Source organism: Panthera uncia (assembly GCF_023721935.1).
Source record: "Panthera uncia isolate 11264 chromosome B3 unlocalized genomic scaffold, Puncia_PCG_1.0 HiC_scaffold_1, whole genome shotgun sequence".
In the NCBI taxonomy this organism is placed as follows: domain Eukaryota; kingdom Metazoa; phylum Chordata; class Mammalia; order Carnivora; family Felidae; genus Panthera; species Panthera uncia.
The window spans coordinates 63,687,265-63,706,034 of NW_026057582.1; the positions used below are offsets into that span (position 1 = coordinate 63,687,265).

The 18,770-nt window shown below is 38.4% G+C and overlaps 1 protein-coding gene across 2 annotated transcripts in view; it reads right to left on the reverse strand.

Moving 5' to 3' along the window:
* Positions 1 to 18,770, reverse strand: part of AKAP6 (A-kinase anchoring protein 6) — a 492,411-nt gene that overhangs the window by 240,253 nt on the left and 233,388 nt on the right. For both annotated transcript variants that reach the window (XM_049612916.1, XM_049612917.1), the window contains one exon: positions 9,138 to 9,260. In XM_049612916.1, coding sequence (XP_049468873.1) covers positions 9,138 to 9,260 — 123 coding nt within the window. The remainder of the gene's footprint in view (positions 1 to 9,137; positions 9,261 to 18,770) is intronic.

The following is an 18,770-nucleotide window of genomic DNA, read 5'->3' on the forward strand; positions in this document are numbered from 1 at the left end:
AAAGTACATTCCCAGTGTGGAGGTTCCTCAGAAAATTAAAAATAGACCTACCCTATGACCCAGCAATAGCACTGCTAGGAATTTATCCAAGGGATACAGGAGTACTGATGCATAGGGGCACTTGTACCCCAATGTTTATAGCAGCACTCTCAACAATAGCCAAATTATGGAAAGAGCCTAAATGTCCATCAACTGATGAATGGATAAAGAAATTGTGGTTTATATACACAATGGAATACTACGTGGCAATGAGAAAGAATGAAATATGGCCTTTTGTAGCAACGTGGATGGAACTGGAGAGTGTGATGCTAAGTGAAATAAGCCATACAGAGAAAGACAGATACCATATGGTTTCACTCTTATGTGGGTCCTGAGAAACTTAACAGAAACCCATGGGGGAGGGGAAGGAAAAAAAAAAAGAGGTTAGAGTGGGAGAGAGCCAAAGCATAAGAGACTGTTAAAAACTGAGAACAAACTGAGGGTTGATGGGGGGTGGGAGGGAGGGGAGCGTGGGTGATGGGTATTGAGGAGGGCACCTTTTGGGATGAGCACTGGGTGTTGTATGGAAACCAATTTGACAATAAATTTCATATAAAAAAAAAAAAAGTACATTCCCAGGTGCTGTGAGCAATTTGGGACTCCTAACCTGAAAATGGAAGACAATGCTATATGTCTCCTAGAGGTACAGAATTAGTTACACGAGCAAAGGAATGTGGTCCAGGACTTTTTACATGTCCAAAATGAGCCTCCTGTCCCCACACATCTAATTAAAAATGCCTGCATCCTTACAAATTCGCGACAGACTTTTCCATTCCCAAGCCACCAAATGAAGCAACTCAAGGCTGGGAGCTGAGTATTTTAAATCCCCCAAAGAGAAGTAACGCTGCTCCCTACTAAACTCTCAGCTAGTTACCTTAAACTGATGGGAATCAAGGGGAACAAGCAAATGGAACTTCAAAGCTCCTATGAGGCCACCAGCTCTGCTCAGCAAGGCTCAGGGAAGTGGCGGCCAAACTCACACAGCTTGGGCTTTTGAAGTCTAACCGACTATCTCCCATTAGCTGAGCAATACAGCCGCTGCTGTACAGTGGCAGTTGCTGGTCTTGTGAAGCTCTGCTTTCTTGGGCCAGGACTGCCTCTCATCTCAGCAGAGAAAGGTAGCCAGGGAGCAGTGGGCACCAGGAAGTGGGAAAAAGGAAAGCCCATCATCCCTTAACTTCAAGCAGTGAAAAATGGAGCAGACATAGAGACAGGAGAGCAAACAAAAGAAAAACAGCTGAATGTATTTTGAGAAATTTTCTTGTATGGCTAAAAGCTCTGTGAGAAGTATATTGTTTTATTTAAATGAAACAAATGAAAACTATTTAATAAAACAATGTAACATGAAGTTTTAAATATAGATGATACATGCATGGAAGTATCTGTGTGGAGATTTTGTTAGCCAGGAACATTAGCAGTTTAATCCAGTCTGTCTTTATAAATAGGGTAATGGCACAGTAAGGAAATAATTTCAAACCTTTCAAAGGTACCAAGATAGTAGCATTGTTTGCAGGATTTGGTGTTTTTGTGCCACCTTGTGGTAGCCACCTCAAATTGCAGGTACCAATCCTAAAATAAACAACTAAGTTCTAGAAGGTGGGCTTTAAAAGCTACCCCTATAAACACAAACTCAACCTCTGTATACACATCAACATGGACCCTACCACTTTTCCAGACCTATGGCAAAAGCTTCCCCAAGAGTATGGAAGACTCTCATCACATGGGTGGCCTGAGCTGCTGCTGTAGACAGACACTAAGGGGCCAACAAGAAGACTTCCAACTAATTAAAAAAAACAAAAAACAAAAAACTGAATGTTCATTGCAGTATTATTTGTAAAAGCATAAATAAGGAGGCAACTTAAATGGCCATCATGATGGGAATGATTAAATAAATTGTGGCACATCCACACAATAAAATATTAAGGAGCTGCTAAAATGAAAATGTGTAGTAGATCTTCATGTACTGACAGAAGGATGACTGCGATATCTTTAGGCACAAAAAGCAAGTCATTCAACAGTATGTATAATATGAATTTTAAAAATTCTTAAAATGTATGCACTGTTACATAAAGAGGTCCAGAAGGATATAGAACAAACTGTTTATGTGGGTTATCTAAGGGAGGGTAAGACTTTTTACTTTTATTTTTATGCTCTTTTATATGGCTTGAATTTTCTCCAGTGAATATAATGTTTTTCTCCAACTAGAGTGCAATAATATCAGCAGTTGCATGAAAGTCCACCTTCAGCACATGCCCCTGATGGTCAATGAGTTCTTGTAACATCTGCCCCCTCTTTCCCATGTAAAAACTTCTCGTAATGTTCACATTCTCTGGTTTCACACACCCCCAGAAGCATAGAGATTCAGTCCCACTCCACACAGAGAAGCTTCCTGCCAATTTCTACACTCTGCAATACATTCAAGTCTTGGTCAGATTTCTGTCAGCTGTGGGGTATCAGGCCTTGCTGTGGTGTTCTTGAGGATATTAGGGGAGACTAGGGAAAAATGAAATAGACATTGGCAATGAAGTTTCTAACTATTCAAGAGACAGCATCAAAAAGAGAACTCTGATCCTTCCCCTTCTCATTAATCTATCCCCTCTCCTCTGTTCTTACCTAAGTCCCACCTGACCTTAACTCACATCCTCTCCAGGTTTCTCATGGCTTGTACATGACTTACTCCATGCATTCTACAAAAGCTTCCCTGATCTTAGGTTTGTTCCACCCATGCCTAGGTAAGCAAGCTCCCTGGAATACACTGGTCTTTCCAGGACTGGAATCTGAACATGCTTTTGCCATGGGTAGAGAGACCTGTTGCATGCTTATCAGCCTGGCTTTGAGGTCTGCCAAAGCCTGGATTCCTCAAACTGTTGAGATATCCGGGTTCTTCTGGAACAGAATTCCAAAAACAGTATATTTTTAACACACTTTCTATTCACATCACAGACCAGGGACTCATTTCCTTAATATATACAAAGGTCCCATAAATCTTGAAGCAAAAAACCAATGACCCAACAGAAAAAATAGGCTAAGAATATGAACAGTTTTCAGAAAAGAAACACAAATGACTCCTAAAAATATGAAGAGGTACTCAACTCCACTTATAATACAAGAAATACAAACTAAACTACAATGAGTTGCCATTTGTAACTATCAAAGGAACAAAGATCAAGCAATGTGATAACATACTTCAATATCAAGGATGTGCAGATAGGGCGTTCTCATGCCTTGCTGAGTATAAATTGGTACAATCTCTATCAAGGACAATTTGGCAAGACATAAAAATTTTAAATGTGCAAAACTTTGACCCAGAAATTTCATATGTAAGATATTTATTCTAAGGATATACTTAAAACAATACAAGATGATGAATATCCAAGGATATGCACTGAAGCACTGTTTAAAATTTTTAAAAAGACTGCAAACAACCTATGTTTTCATCAATAAAGAACTGGCTAAATGAATTATGGCATATTCATAAATGGAACATTATGCAGCCATTCAAAAGCATAAAGTAGTTCTACATTTATTGATTTTGAATTATTGTTAGCATAAACCAAGGGACCATAGTTAAGTACACATATGCATTTGTTTTCAGATACCATGACTAACTCTGAAAGACTATAAAGAAACAAGTAACACTGGTTGCCTCAGAGCAAGAGAATTGGTAACTGGGTGAACAGAGGTAGGAGGCTTACTTTTGACTTTCTACTTTTTTACTAGCTTCTTTTATTTACCTTTAGAATTTTGTGTTATATTCATATATTAGTAAGTAAAAAAAATCACATTAAAGAAATTGATAATGTTGTCTGCACTAGCTTATCTTTCAAATATTATACTCAAATACATTTTCTATTATCCCCATAGATATTTTCTCTCTAAGCCATGGACCTCATCCAGTTAATCTATGTCAAACTGACCCTAACCTAATGGAATTTACATTTGATTCATGTCATTCTCCTGTTTTAAAATAAAATCAAACTGTCACTTAGTCCCTTTGCTCCCAAAGAAATATTCAATCCAATAAAAAGACACTCAGTCTCCTTCACCATCTGACCATCAACCTCAACCTGGTTCTCAGCCACATGACGTGGTTCACCACACCTTCCTTACTTGCCAATAAAATTTCCTTCCATCTCTTCTCCTCCCCTCTCTATCCAGCAAATCATGTATGTCCTGTGAGGTCTACATCCAATTACTTCTTTGAGCCTTCGTTACTCTCAGGAAGGACCAATAAAACTTCTCTCTGTGCTCCTAAGAGTACTTTGTGTCTCCTGCAAGAAGTTGACTGATCAAAATTATATTACATTTATCAGAGTGTTTGTGTGGCTTAGTTAATTAAGCGTGTGACTCTTGATCTCGGCTCAGGTCATGATCTCATGGTTTGTGAGATCAAGCCCTGCATCAGGCTCTGTGCTATGCTGACAGCACAGAGCCTGCTTGGAATTGTCTCTCCCTGCCCCTCCCACTATTGCCCATGTGCACATACACACACTCTCTCTCTCTCTCAAAATAAATAAACTTTAAAAAATTATATTACATTTATCATTTATGGCTCTATAGATGACTACATTTTATCTATGGTCATGTCCCTCAGATTGCAAAACCCTGGGAGGAAGAAGCCAAACTCATTCATCATGTATTCCTGGTACCTACATAACTTCCTGGCACTCACAGGTGCTTGATATACATGAACTCATCACCACCATTTCCCCCATGTTTTCTCATCCATCAAGCTGAATGAAGAATATTGTTTCTCTAATGCTATTTCTATGTGGTTGGCTAATGTTTGCCCAACATGACATGGTACCACCTATGCAAATTTATCTCCCAAGTTTAATACAGGCTCTGTGCTTAGTTCTTTGTCCTAACTCTTACACAGCTATCTGGGGTCAGCTAGACTTTGCTTTCTCCAACTAGATATCTGATTGGCTGTATACTGAAAAATCTATTGGCCTGTTTTCCTACAATTGGTTTCATATGATATGGTGCCCATTTGGTGAATTAGGCATACATAAAAACCACTTGGGAGATCAGAATTATGTTTTCAGAAGCAAACGGACATGAAATGAAATCTCTAGAGGGAGAAGTTGCTGTCCTTCTCTGCTGCTTTACTCTTAAGCACGCTAAGATATTATAAATTATCTTAAAGGAAAAAATCTAAATAGTCTGCCCAGAACTATTTATGATTCTTCTATTTATGATCCATCCAGTCAAATGTAGCTTTTGGTAACTTCTGTTTCTTAAGCCATTAAAAAGAGGTGATAAGAGAAACAGCCTAAAGGTCCAAAATCTGTCGATGAAGATTTATGTGATAAATCTCTATAATGGAATATTGCTCAGCAATCAAAATGAATAAACAGTTGAAATATGTAACATCCAAATAAGTATGCTGGGTGAAAGAAACCAAAGTATGCTGGGTGAAAAAATAACCAGATGAATGGGAGTGGGAGGGGGGGGGAGAGAGAGAGAGAGAGAGAGAGAAGGAGAGAGAGAGAGGGAGAGAAGGAGAGGGAGAGAGAGGGGAGACGAGAATAAAAAGAGAGAGGACACACATTGTTTGACTTCTTTTATGTGAAATTCTAGAAAGTGCAAAATAATCTTCATAATAACAGAAAGCATATCAGTGATTGCTTAGGGGTTAGGGAAAGGCCAGGAGGGAAAGGAGGAAGGAATTACAAAGGGTCAGGAGGAAGCTTTTGGAGGTGATGGATATGTTCAGTATCTCGGTTGTGAGGATAGTTTTATGGGTGCATACATTTGTCAGTTTGTTGAAACTTGTAGGCATATGTATTTTAAATACATACAATTTATTACATGTCAATTATACTCCAATAAAGTTCTTTAAAAAAAAAGTTGACAGAGGTGAAGAAGAAGGGAATCTGTCCAAAAACATATGTATACAATACTGTTTTGAAAGTGATTTTCAAAGAAGAGGGATGTTCACTACTCGCAGAATACCTTTCCAGAATGACATTTTCCTGAGAATGTCATTTTCAAGGAAGACAGGAATTGTATTTTTGAAAGGAGCAGCCAGGTTGCAAGCAGATGATTAATTATCATGGAAAATCATTGATGTATCATCGCAATTTCACAGTATTTCTTACAGTTAAAATAAAGCTCTTTCATATCTCTCATAAAGGTATTGTGAAGCTTTAATTGATTTGTGTTGGTAAAAACCCTTGGTTACCGTCATGGAAAATAATTGAATTAAACATCAAAATATAAATGTACAACTTTTGTTATTGTTTTTATGTTTGTTTTTCTTTACAATGATCATTGCAGGGTGCCAACTATTCTAACACATGATTAAACCGGGGAAGACACTGGACTCAAGAGCTTGCACATCTGCTGATTTAATGTTAAATTATAGAATCTATAAAGGTGTTTAAAGAAACCTGTATCGCTATCTCTACATCCTGGATAATCTTGCAAATACCACGGGCCCACTCATTAAGGAATACTAATGACTTACACAAGCTGAATTCAAGGATATAAATCTCCGGGCTTACTTGTATACTTTCTTACTTGTATATATTTTTTGCCTTCTTTTGAAAAGAATAACTTAATATTAACTCAGCACCACAGTAAGGAAATACAATAAAAAATATAAATGACAGTATCGATCAGGAGGACAATGTAGACATTGTCCTCAGGGACACAGAGTAACTCAGGGTTTGTTTGAAAGACATTTAAACAACAGGCTGTATCTAGAGTAACAGACACTGCACACAGCACAGCGGTGACTCAGTAAGTGTCCTTAAGTATCACTGGTGATCCATGCACACTAAGTCATCAGTAACTGTTGGCCAGGATTGCTCATAATTTCGCAAGTCAAAATTGTGACTATGACTTAAGACTCACAGAGCAGAGCTGGAGAACACAGCCCCTCACTATTTGCAAAGCAGAGATAAAGAAGATGTTCCTATGTTATCTCTATCCCAACCAATATAATTAGACATGATAGTAGAGAAAACTCATTTCAAGAAAGTGTTGATCATTAGGCAACAAAAAAATTATTCTTTAAGAGCTAAACATTTTAAGGAGGACTCCTTGCTGTGGATCTAATGTAGAGTGTAAAGAGGATGATGGGGCTCATGTTTTGGATGAGACTGTCACTATGAGGCAGGTACACATACGTGCAATTCATTATGGTCAGCTGCTAAGAGTTTTGCAACTTATTAAGGCTACAATACAGTAGTCACAAGCTACATGTGGCAATTTACATTTAAATCAAGTGAATTAGAATTAAAAATTCATTTCTTCAGTTGCTCTAGTCACATTTCAAGCGGTCAGCAGATACATGTGGTGAGTGGCTCCCATGTTGGACAGTGCAACCTTGAATATTCCATTCTTACAGAAAGTTCTAGCAGATAGTTTAGGGCTAGAATGAGGCTGAGGCCAACAAAGGGATGCTAAGGAAGGAACTCTGTAATGGGGACTTGAGAATGATGAGAGTGCATTGGTTACAAAGAGGCCATGTTGCTCAATTCCTGAAGAGAGGGGGAGACCCTGGTTCATACTCTTCTAGCCTGGCTTTCAATAAATAGCCTAGAGTTAAAGCACTTTGTATGTCCCCATGCCCTCTGGGACCTCAAAAACTAAATGTGTGTTTTCCATAAAATATTAAATCAAGAGAAATTAAGACAGCACACTTAATGTGAAATAAAGTTCATATACTCCTGTTTAAACACAGATTAGAATTTCTGTCAGAACAATGCCAGTGAAAAGTTGACATTCTAATTAATACAATTTACATTATAAAGCACTGAATATCTTTATCTTGCTATTATGAAATGCCCTCTTTAAAAAAAAAAAATCAAGGCTCTACTCAACAGGGAATTGAGTACCAAGGGCAATATTTAAAAACCCATGTACAAGAGAGGTGGTTGGGGTCACTGGCATTTTTACACACAATCAACCCAGGTCTCTAAAAATGGAAACAATACACTCATCCTCTTAAACATAGTTTTGTGTCTTTTATCATCCACAAAGCTATTTTCATGCAGCAATAGGATTTTGAGTCTGTTTTACTTGCAATGACATAAAACATACTGCAAAACACAAACACCAAAAGACTAAAACATCCTCTTTCTCTTTCCCCTCTTTCCCCCTCTCACCTCCCTCTTTGTCATTCTCTCATTTAACATCACAGGGAACGTTCTGGAACCCTGTGAACTCACGCAAAGGTAGGACTCCCACACAATGTTTATTCAATCCAAATTCTGAGTGTGTAAGAGGGGCAGAAAATCAACCCCACAGTTGGGTACCCAAGGATTCGTGTTCATTGCCTTTGTCAATTTTATACTATCAGTGAAAGGAATAAAGATGAGATCCTTAAAGCTTGAATTTTCATTTCCTATGACAACGTGCTTTTTCTTCATGCTTTATCACACTCCACTACTTGGTTTCCACCCCTTCATAATTGATATCGGCCATTTGAAGCATTCAGTAAAAACCTCATGAGGTTCATCAAATGTCCCCCAGTCTATAATTCTTGCTTCTAACATATTCAGAAGCATATTCATCCAAGTATTTTCCACTTCCCCTCCATGGTTTTCCCTGTGCACAGGGACGGGTGTAATGACAGTTGTATTAATTATATGCTGAAAAACCCACATAGCAGCAAAAATGATGGAGATCATCGTTTTAAATATTTTATTAAAATAACCCAGTGTAGAACAGATAATGTAGACCCTCTTGATAATGAGAGGTTCATTAATTTTACAAGAATTCTAGAAAGCTTAGAATGGTCATCAAAATTATCTCTTTCATTTATTTATTTTTTAAGAAGAGGAAAGCCTTCAATCATAGCTTTAGAGAACAAAGGTCTAGTATATTTTCTAAGGTATTTTTAAGTTAATTACTCACCTTCCTGGAAAAAGTTTTGAAAAAAATAGCTTGAAATATGGAGGATTTAGATTTCATAATATATTGAAATGCCTGTAAATTTTCAGCTTCTGTAGTTTGCCCCATTAAAACTTGGTTTCATTAGCATATAATGTCTTGTGATAAATAAAAATGATACTCCCCATAAACAAATAAGCAGTGCATTAAAATCCTCCCGTTACTAACAGCAAAAGCAACTCAGTTTTGCCTACCAAGTGTGTCTCCAGGTACAGTTTAAGGCCATCCATCTCTGCTTTAGGGGGTGTCCAATTCTCAGTGGTTTCCATGGCTTCATTTAACCATTGAATGAATTCATCCAGCTTGTTTACAAACCCCTTGACACAAAAAAAGGGAAGGGGGAAGAAAAGGACAAGAAAAGCATGTTAGTTGGTCATTTCTTTAGGCAATTTAAAAAATCCCAAACGTCATCAATGGTAAAAATTGATACCACTGGACTCCCATTCTGGTTCCACACTGTAAATGGAATTTCCACGATTCCCAGCACTGAAATCTATCAAAATGGAAAGAAATTGTGCATGACTCCCTCTCAGTTTTTCCCTAGGAACATTTTTTTCTGAGGAATTTGGATTGGATTGTCAGATGTCTTCGTAAAGATGTCTTCAAATCATCAAAACATTTCTGGTGTCTGACAAGTGCCCCCAAAGCAAAAAATCAGGTCAGGCCTGCTAGGAACACTCACTGGATTTGGGGGATAAAAGCATTCCTGTAAAGATGGTGTTCTTTACTCAGAAGCCTATGGAGTTGAGTTGCCTTAACTGAACTACATATCTATTTTTAAATCACATAAGTGTTTAAAGGGATTTGGATGAGTTCTACTGACAGCCCAACTGTCTGTGCTTGAGCATGGGTTCTAAGAAGCAAGGAAGGGTAGAGGAGGTGGGATCAGTGAACAAAAACATAAACACCTGACTGGGTGTGTCCTGCACATAAAGAAATATTCTTGGCTAGGAAGCACAAATCACAGTAATCTCGCAATTTTTCAAATAGTGGTTATAAAAATTTATTGACCATTTAAAAGAACACATCTGTAGAAACGGAAACTATTTTGAAAAAATGAAAGCCCAGCTACTAACCTAGGGGAAAGAAATGGGGCTGGGCGCCTGTTTTCTGTGTCTAGGTAAACAGCACCACCTGGAGGTCGAAAGGAGCAAGGACCGGCTTCTACATTTGTACTCACCGAAATGGCTGGGAGTGCTATTTCTCTTATTAAACTTAACCCGTTCTTCAGATTTGCCTTTTGATTAATTTTGGTTAATATTTTTAATGCTTCACTTAGGATATCCTGAGACTAAATTAAGAATAGGTGAAAATTCATTTTCTTTATCATGCTTCTCAGAAGCTAGGCTTTGTTTTTTTCTTTTTCAATGTTTATTTTTGAGAGAAAGAAACAGAGTGTGAGTGGGGGAAGAGCAGAAGGAGAGAGAGAGAGAGAGAGAGAGACAGAATCAGAAACAGGCTCCAGGCTCTAGGCGGTCAGCACAGAGCCTGGCACGGGGCTCGAACTTGGGACCAGAGAGATCATGACCTAGGCTGAAGTAGGAGGCTTAACTGACTGAGCCACCGAGATGCCCCAAAGCTAGGCTTTGTTATTAAAGTTTCTCCTGAATGATAGTTTAAGATTTATAACCCCTTAATTCTAGCAGTTGATTGGCCTCAAAATGATTGTTAGGAAATGAGAAAATGGGACTGAGAAGGATGGTAAAGAGGAAGACAGACAAGTAACACTCAGAAACACATTTCTGTCTGTCAAAGGTTGATAGAGAAGACTGTTGTACCAGTCGGTACACCTGGAGTCCATCAGATTGTCCCACGATACTCTGGTACTGCTATCAGCCTGTGCAGAGCTCAGCCAATCATCCCACATGGTAGTGTATCTATCCCATGTTTCGAAAAGCTACCCAAAGCTTTCCCTATATTATCCCTATTGTGCAAAGGTCAAACGATAATCACACTCATCCTTTTGAAAACCTACCCTAATCAAGTTGTTTTGGTACAGCCAATAAAAAATATCATATTAGAGTCATCTTAATTAGAAGCTAAGGCCTATGCATTTGCAATGGACCGAGCTGGGAACCAGAAGGTTGTTTAACATGCCTCATGTCCTGGCCTCCAACCCCAAATTAATGACCTCACTGAGACTTCCTCTGGTCATCACTCAGAAGTGTTTCTTCCAGGTGAGGTGAAAATGTGTCCAACAGGGATAGTTTCACGAATGTCAAATACTGCACTCCCCTACCAAATGCATTTTTCTGATGATCCACCCAATGGTAGGAATCCATGCCAAGTAATTCTTTTTGCCCTTTCTCATAGATTGAGGGTATCAGTTTGTCTGCTCTTTCTCTTTTTCTACATTTCCATAAATTTGAGAGTTGCTTTGTTTTTCATTTCCTTCCAAATACTCAAGCCTTTTAACACAGATGTTACTTTAGGCTCCCTGTTTTCAGTCGAGCCTCCCACCTGTTTTAAACATCACTCCCCAAATCCCTCTTTCTGGTAGACTGCCTACGACTCGGAATACATAAGAAATTCTTATCAGACTTGATGATTACCATAGATCCCTACAGATATGTACAGTAAATCTGTGAGCAGAAACAATGGTAGAGTGTGTTAGAACTGATGTCCTAATTCTTCATGCTCTCATAATTAAATTCTATGAAAAATTAAGATATTCTTTGTTGACCAAGTGGACTTACTGAAACATCTACAGAGCCTCATCAGAATACCAGAGTCTAGATGGTTGATAATTGTGAGATGAAATAGTACTTTATATCATTAAATAGTACTTACTATTGAATTTGGACTTGAGTTGTTTTATCTGCAAATTGGTCTGGGGAGAACATTAAGTCAGGAAGGAAATTATTTTGGAAAGAACTGATTAAATCCAAGAAGACAAATAGTAAAAGATGTTATTTGAAATATGACCAGTTATATACTATTCATTATCTTCTCTTCCTCCAAAAGACAAGCAAACAAAATATGTGTATATGTGATTGCATGGGTACTTCATCACAAAAGGTTGGTCATAGCCAAAGAGTATTGAACAATGTGTGACAGATTTCCTAACAGAACCATGATTACAGAGTTAGCTGAAATCCATAAGGTGCAGATTAGGCAAACTCATGGGACCCAGGTGAAACTTTCTGGATGATCTTTCTGCATAGCCTAGCCAGAGAACAAAACCAAGGCTGTCTGATACAGATGAAACAGGTCCTTTTCAAGGCTTCTTTCTGGGTTTCCTCTGAATTATATCCCTACCTCACCAATTTTCATTTGTTGCACATTTTCTCAACTCTTTTCTTGCCAGTGCTTAAAAGTTCCATCCATCGCAACAGAAATCCAGAGAATCCCCGCAATCTTATAATAAAATGCTAAACACTTCTTCCTCTTAGGGAGCTCTTAGCTTTCCACCTCCCCTCCTGCTAGTATGTGTAGCCACAAAAACATAAACAGAAATCATAAAGGCAGATGAAAGTGAAATCCATCCAATCCTTGATACCTTTGTCACTTGCTGTTTGTCCACCTCTCCCAGCCTCTTTATGTGTGTGCTTTTCCAGTGTACTGTGTAATGGACAGTATACTGTGTACTATCCCCATATCATGATATGCTCTTCTTAGAAAGACCAGCTAAGTGCCACTCAGTATATCAAACCAGGCATGCAATGTGCAGGAGAATTCACATTTGGATGTATGCAGGGAATATCTGATGCTAATTTTCAGAAGCTCTGTAGAGTCCTTGTGGTGTGAATAAAGGAAAATGAGGTTACATAAAAAACCACAGGGGAAAATACAAAATTTTATTTATTTTATCATGAGGATCAAATCCTAGTATAACAAATACTGGGCACTCATTCACTTTTTTTAACTAATATTTATTAAGTGCCTACGCTGTATAAAGCACACCTCTGGACATTGTTGAGAATAAAAAGATAAACATCAGTGAGGCACAAATTTCAGCAGAACTTAAAGCATGAGTAAACACTTGCCTACTCAATTCAACTAATTTTAATAGTTAAAAAAATTTTACCACCAATAAAGAGTTGAAACACTCTCCTGGATGGTTCTGTGAAATATATTCTGCCTGTATCAGAATTCTGTCTGTATCCAAATTTGTTCTTATTCTTATTATGTGACCCACCTCTGTTTGTTTCTCTAATATTTTGAGTTCATACTTACTTATTCTGAGAGTCCAAGATGACTATAAAACCAGATTTTCTTCGTGACACAATCCAATGCTGCCATCGCACTATATAAAAGCACATCTTACGCACATTCAACTCATTGCTACAGGCTGAATTACAAACTTCTGAAAGGCCACATTTCAGCCTTCATTGTTCAAACTCCTGTTGATGTATCTTATCTGCTTTGTCTCTCTCCTTTTTCTACCACGAGTTTCCTTATTGTCCATTTCCATTACGCTTCTCTGACTCCTGCCAAGCTCTCCAGGAGAGCACTGAGTGTGACTCAGTCCACAGGCACCAATCCTCCCAGGCCACCCCCCTTGATTATATCCTTTTGTATAAGTCCCTTGGCATATTCATATCTGACACATGTTTTGAGAGTCTGTATACTCTTCACTAGAGTCAAGCCAGGATTCAACACCCAGAAGAAACCCTGGCCATCCACTGTGAGAGGAAACAGAAAGCAGTTAGACTTGTTACCATCAGTTGAAAAGTACATTTCACACTTCCAAATCATTTGCATTTTAAAAGTTCCTTAATGAAGTGCTTCTTAAAAATCTTACTTTTAAACTTTCTAAAGCATCAATCTTTTTAAAGACTAAGCAGCAAAAAGTGTGTGCAAATGTACACTTTCAGATTTGAAGATCATATTCACAAGGAAAATTTACACTCAAGTCTTGCACATAGCTACACCCTCATGACAGATTAAGAATGCCCATTATTGGGGCACCTGGATGGCTCAGTCAGTTGAGCATCCAACTTTGGCTCAGGTCATGATTTCACAGTTCATGGCTTTAAGCCCCACATTGGGCTCTGTGCTGACAGCTCAGAACCTGGAGCCTGCTTCGGATTCTGTGTCTCCCTCTCTCTCCCTCCCTTCCCCACTCACATTCTCTCTCTCTCTCTCAAAAATAAACATTAAAAAAATGTTTTTAAAGAATGCCCATTATTTGTTTTATGTCCCTACCTGTTTCTCTCTACCACAAACTAGTTTGGTTAAATAAAACCTGTGGAGGTGATTACTGTTGCCCTCCAGCAAGCCTGTCATGTGGAGCAGGAATAAAAAGGGAGAGCCTTCCTGGGTGCCAGGTATGGGACCAGAAGATAGCAATACAGTATAAAACAAGACATAGTCTCCGCCTTATGGTGTTGTAAGCCTAGCAGGTAATTTTTCTTTATAGAATTACATAATTTTTAGACCAAATTGATATTGAAACCTATTTCTCTAAAAGGGGAAAGGGGGGCATATACGACAGGAGATGCTGTGTTGTTACACATCTGTGGAGTGGTCCTGATTCTGGTCATTTTACAGATGAGGAAACTGAGGGTCAAAGAAGGTGAGTGACTTCCAATGGCAGAGTTGGGACCTGACCCCACATTTCACTCCGAAGTCTATTTCTCTCGCCCCACCACACTGACCTCTAACAATAGTACTCTCAGAGACATGTCACGGGACCCAGATGAAAGGGAAGCAACAATTCTTCCCAGCCTCACAGTCTTGGCACTGAGGCAAAATTCTCTAAACTTCCAGTGCTTCCACCTTCACATTCACTATTTTCTGTTAATTTTTCTGAAAGGAGGGAGGTCTTTGATGAGGCTAGATGCTTAACAAGGAACACACACCTTTTGTCTGTTTGTTTGCAAGCAAAAATCACTGTAAATTTCACTTGTAACTCATGGAAAATTTCAACCAAACATGCAGGCAGTTACATGCTGCAATTAGCCCATTTTATCACTGCCTCAATTATAGATGAATCTGATATACTTTAATCATGAGAAGAAGGCCCTTGGTTCTCAGGAGTTCAGCCAAGGACTTCAACTGCTAATTTATTTTTGTTGTTTGTTGTTTTATTGTGTGTGTGTGTGTGTGTGTGTGTGTGTCGCCAGAAAGATTCTCATTTCTCAGTGGACAAAGAAATCAAGCATGATGTCTGACCTCGTCTAGATCAAATTAGCTGCGTTCAGATAGGGATCTGAAGAGCATCACAAAAGTAAACTATTTTCACTATATTTATGAAAAAATTGTTCAGTCTCTATTGTTGAATCTTGTAAACATTTATTAAAAAGTATTTACCTTTTTCTTAGTATTCCAAGATTCAAAGATTCACTGAATGATCTCATCTGAATGATGCTAGCTGAAACAGTATGTAACCTTCAAACTGCCCTCACTGTGTGCCAAGACCTTTTAAAAGTATTTTATATCCATTAGATCGTTTGAGTTTCATAAAGACCTTGTGAGGTAGGTAGTATTGTGAACTGTTTTACAGGTGAGAAGACTGAGGCCCTGAGAGGTGAGACCTGTCCAGTGCCATATGGCCAGAAGATAGTGGATTCAGAACCTGAATCCAGAGAGCCTCACTGGCACCACAGGAAATCGTGAGAGGCCAACTGATCTAACAATTTATCTAAGTCCCTGGCAGAAATTGGAAGTTGAAAAACATTTAAATGAGGATTAATCATGAGGGTAGAAGAGGTTATATTAAAAGAGAAGAAAAACCACCCCCATCATGAACCAGTATGGATATTATTAAGAGAACAGTTGCTACAACCAGACAAAACTGAATTTGATTCCAGGCTCCATCCACCTCTTACCACCATCATAAACCAAATGAGCTACCTAATGTCGCTGAATCTCAACTTCCTCATCTGTAAGATAGGGACAGCAGTTTCCATCTTGGGTTTACATGAGGATTTCAAAAAAAATGTATATATTTTAAGGCCTGATGTAAAACTAGGGCTTGATAAATGATTTTTAAAAACCATTCCTAATTAACAAGTTCTAATTTGATCTTTTATCTAATTCACTCAAAAAGCTTTGATTATTCACTAAGTGTGCAGCACGGTGCTAGGCCACAGGGGAGATGGATCAGAAAAGTCCCCCCACAGCCATGAGGTGAGAGGAGAGGGAGCACCGAGGCTCTGGGCATGCAGAGGAGGGCGTGACTTCTGTCTCAGATCATCAGATGAGACAATGTGGAAGGGGAAACCTCTAAACCTGTAAGTTAGTATGGATTCCCCTATCTCCTTATTCCACCAGTAGGTCTGAAGGGGATCACATTTCTCCATAAATAGCCAAGAGTTTAAGAATAATCTGGCTTAATTTTTTAAAACAGGCCACAGGCTTTGGAGCCAATCTTTACATTAGCGATGGCTACCAACGAGTAATTGCAATCCTCTTACCCTACCCACAAGGAAGCTTTATTTAGGCTCTGATAACTGGAAGACTTAGAACTCCATTTAGAAGCAAAAGTATGCATTGAGATTTTATACGTACATCTACCAATGTCTATATTTAGCCTTCCATTTCCGGTTAATTCATATATACATAGTTCCTATATGAAATGCCTAATTCAGAGTTTTACACAATAGTACTCAATGCAATTCACCTTTACTTTCCAATTTACCTTTCCTTCCTTTTTTTTGGCAGGGGCAGGGGGAGGAAAGGTAATCCGTATACTTAATGTGCTACCCAAGATCCAGAGGCTCAAGATAAAATGCCAAGGAGTTAAAAGAGATGTTTTAGATTCTACTACCTCACACATTTACCAATGTTCCTACCCACAAAATCCAACACAGAGTAAGTAATTGACAGAAGGGAGGATATGGTGTGTGCTTTTAGAAAAAAGATTGAAGAGAAAATGAAATGGTTTAAGGCAGTTTTAACTCTGATGCCACAAGAAAACTCAAACACTGAAATGTTTTATGAAATATTTAAGCTTCTTTTCTAAAGGTTGAATGGAATGTCTTTAGAATATAAAAATATTCCTGATAAAATTATCCCAGAATAAAGTAAAAGGCTGTCAGTTGGAAAGAGAGCAAAAAAAAAAAAAAAAAAAAAAAAAAAAAAAAAAAAAAAAAAAAAAAGGCATGGAATGGTATTATCTAAAATTGACCAGGTGGGAAGTTCTATTCTATCATGCAGAAGGGATAAATGGAGCTGAATGACTGTTGACAATACTGTTGACAATAATTTCAACTGGGAAAGGAAGAGCCCAGAAAGATTCCTGATTCTCATAATGTGAAAGAATTTCCTCCAACAAATCCAGAGTTTGAGTTCGGTTGCTGCCTATTGCTTTATAAAAAGAAGTAATCAACATATTTAAGGGCAAAACAAGATTGAAATGCATATCATTAAAGCCTAATAAAAATACGAATGAATAAAAGACTTGGAAATAGACTGGAACTAATAACAGGTTAATATTAATTGAGCACTTATTATGTGCCAGGAATGTATTCAATTCTAACAATGACACTACGCTATAAGATTCCCACACCCTCTATTTTATAGAGGAGAAAACTGAAATATAGACAAGCTCATGCATTTGCACTTGCACAACTGTGAACACTTCCACAGGAGTGAAGGTAGGGATTTTCCCACAGAGTCTGGCTGCCCCAAAGCTTTGCTTACTTACTCTAAAGGAGATCTTGCATCAAGCACCCCAATTCCCCAGAGGCACTGACTGAGCAAATCAGGTCATCTTTATCTGCCTATAAATCCCTAAGAGGATTCACACCTTAGATATTCACACTTCACAATTTAGGATTATGATAGCTGAATGCTTTATAGGCTTTTCATATTTTGTATTATAAACAACAATCCTTAACATTTGGATGATGACTGTCTACCAGCTATTCTTCTAATAACTTATGTAGTCATTGAGTCTTTATGAATTTCCCTATTGTACAAAGAGGCTGAAGCATAGAGGAGTTATACAATTTATTCAAGGTCACAAAGCCACTAAATAGATATTAAGTAGTTCTGTTCCAGAATCCAAGCTCTGAGCTATCACACTGACTTTCTGACCAGACTTATTCCCATGAGGTTCACAGAGAGAAAAAAAAAGGACACGAACACCCAATGTGGTCCACTTATTTTTTTAAATTTTTTTAAATGTTTATTTATTTTATTTTTGAGAGACAGACACAGAGTGTGATAGGGGGAGGGGAAGAGAGAGAGGGAGACACAGAATCCGAAGCAGGCTCCAGGATCTCAGCTGCCAACACAGAGCCCGACACAGAGCGTGAACCCATGAACTGAGATCATGACCTGAGCCCAAGTTGGTCACCTAACTGACTGAGCCACCCAGGCACCCCATTCTTATTTCCCAAGCCTTTGTGAAACCCCAGCCTGAGTCACACAGCTTCAACCATGCCCATTACAGCCACCTCTGTTTTAGAGAAGTCCCTGCATCTGTGGTCTTTTCAATCCCCCTTTTTCTCTGTCTTTCTTGACCACTGTTTCTCTTTTGCCTTTTTTCTTCTCTTTCGTCTTCTAATCACTTCCTTCTCTTGGTCTCCACTCCTCTCTCCTTTCTTTTGCTCCCGTCCCTTCTTCTCCTCTTCTCTCTCCCTGCTCATTCCTTCTCTTTTTCTATAGTTTTAAGTCTCCCCTGACCTAATTAACTGGAGCTAATTAATAGTTTTTAATAAACATTTCCCAACACGTCCATAAAGTTTTGGTGAAAGGGGCTGCTTCTTGATGCTAAAGTGCAGAGCTGAAAATGTTGTTATAATCCTGTGTTTAGATTAGGTCTAAACTTTCTGATTAGTACTACCTCCTTGCAAATCAATATCTGGAACAAGAATGCACGTGGCTAGATGGGAGTGTTTGTAGAATGCTAAGATCATTCAAAAGATTACCTGCAA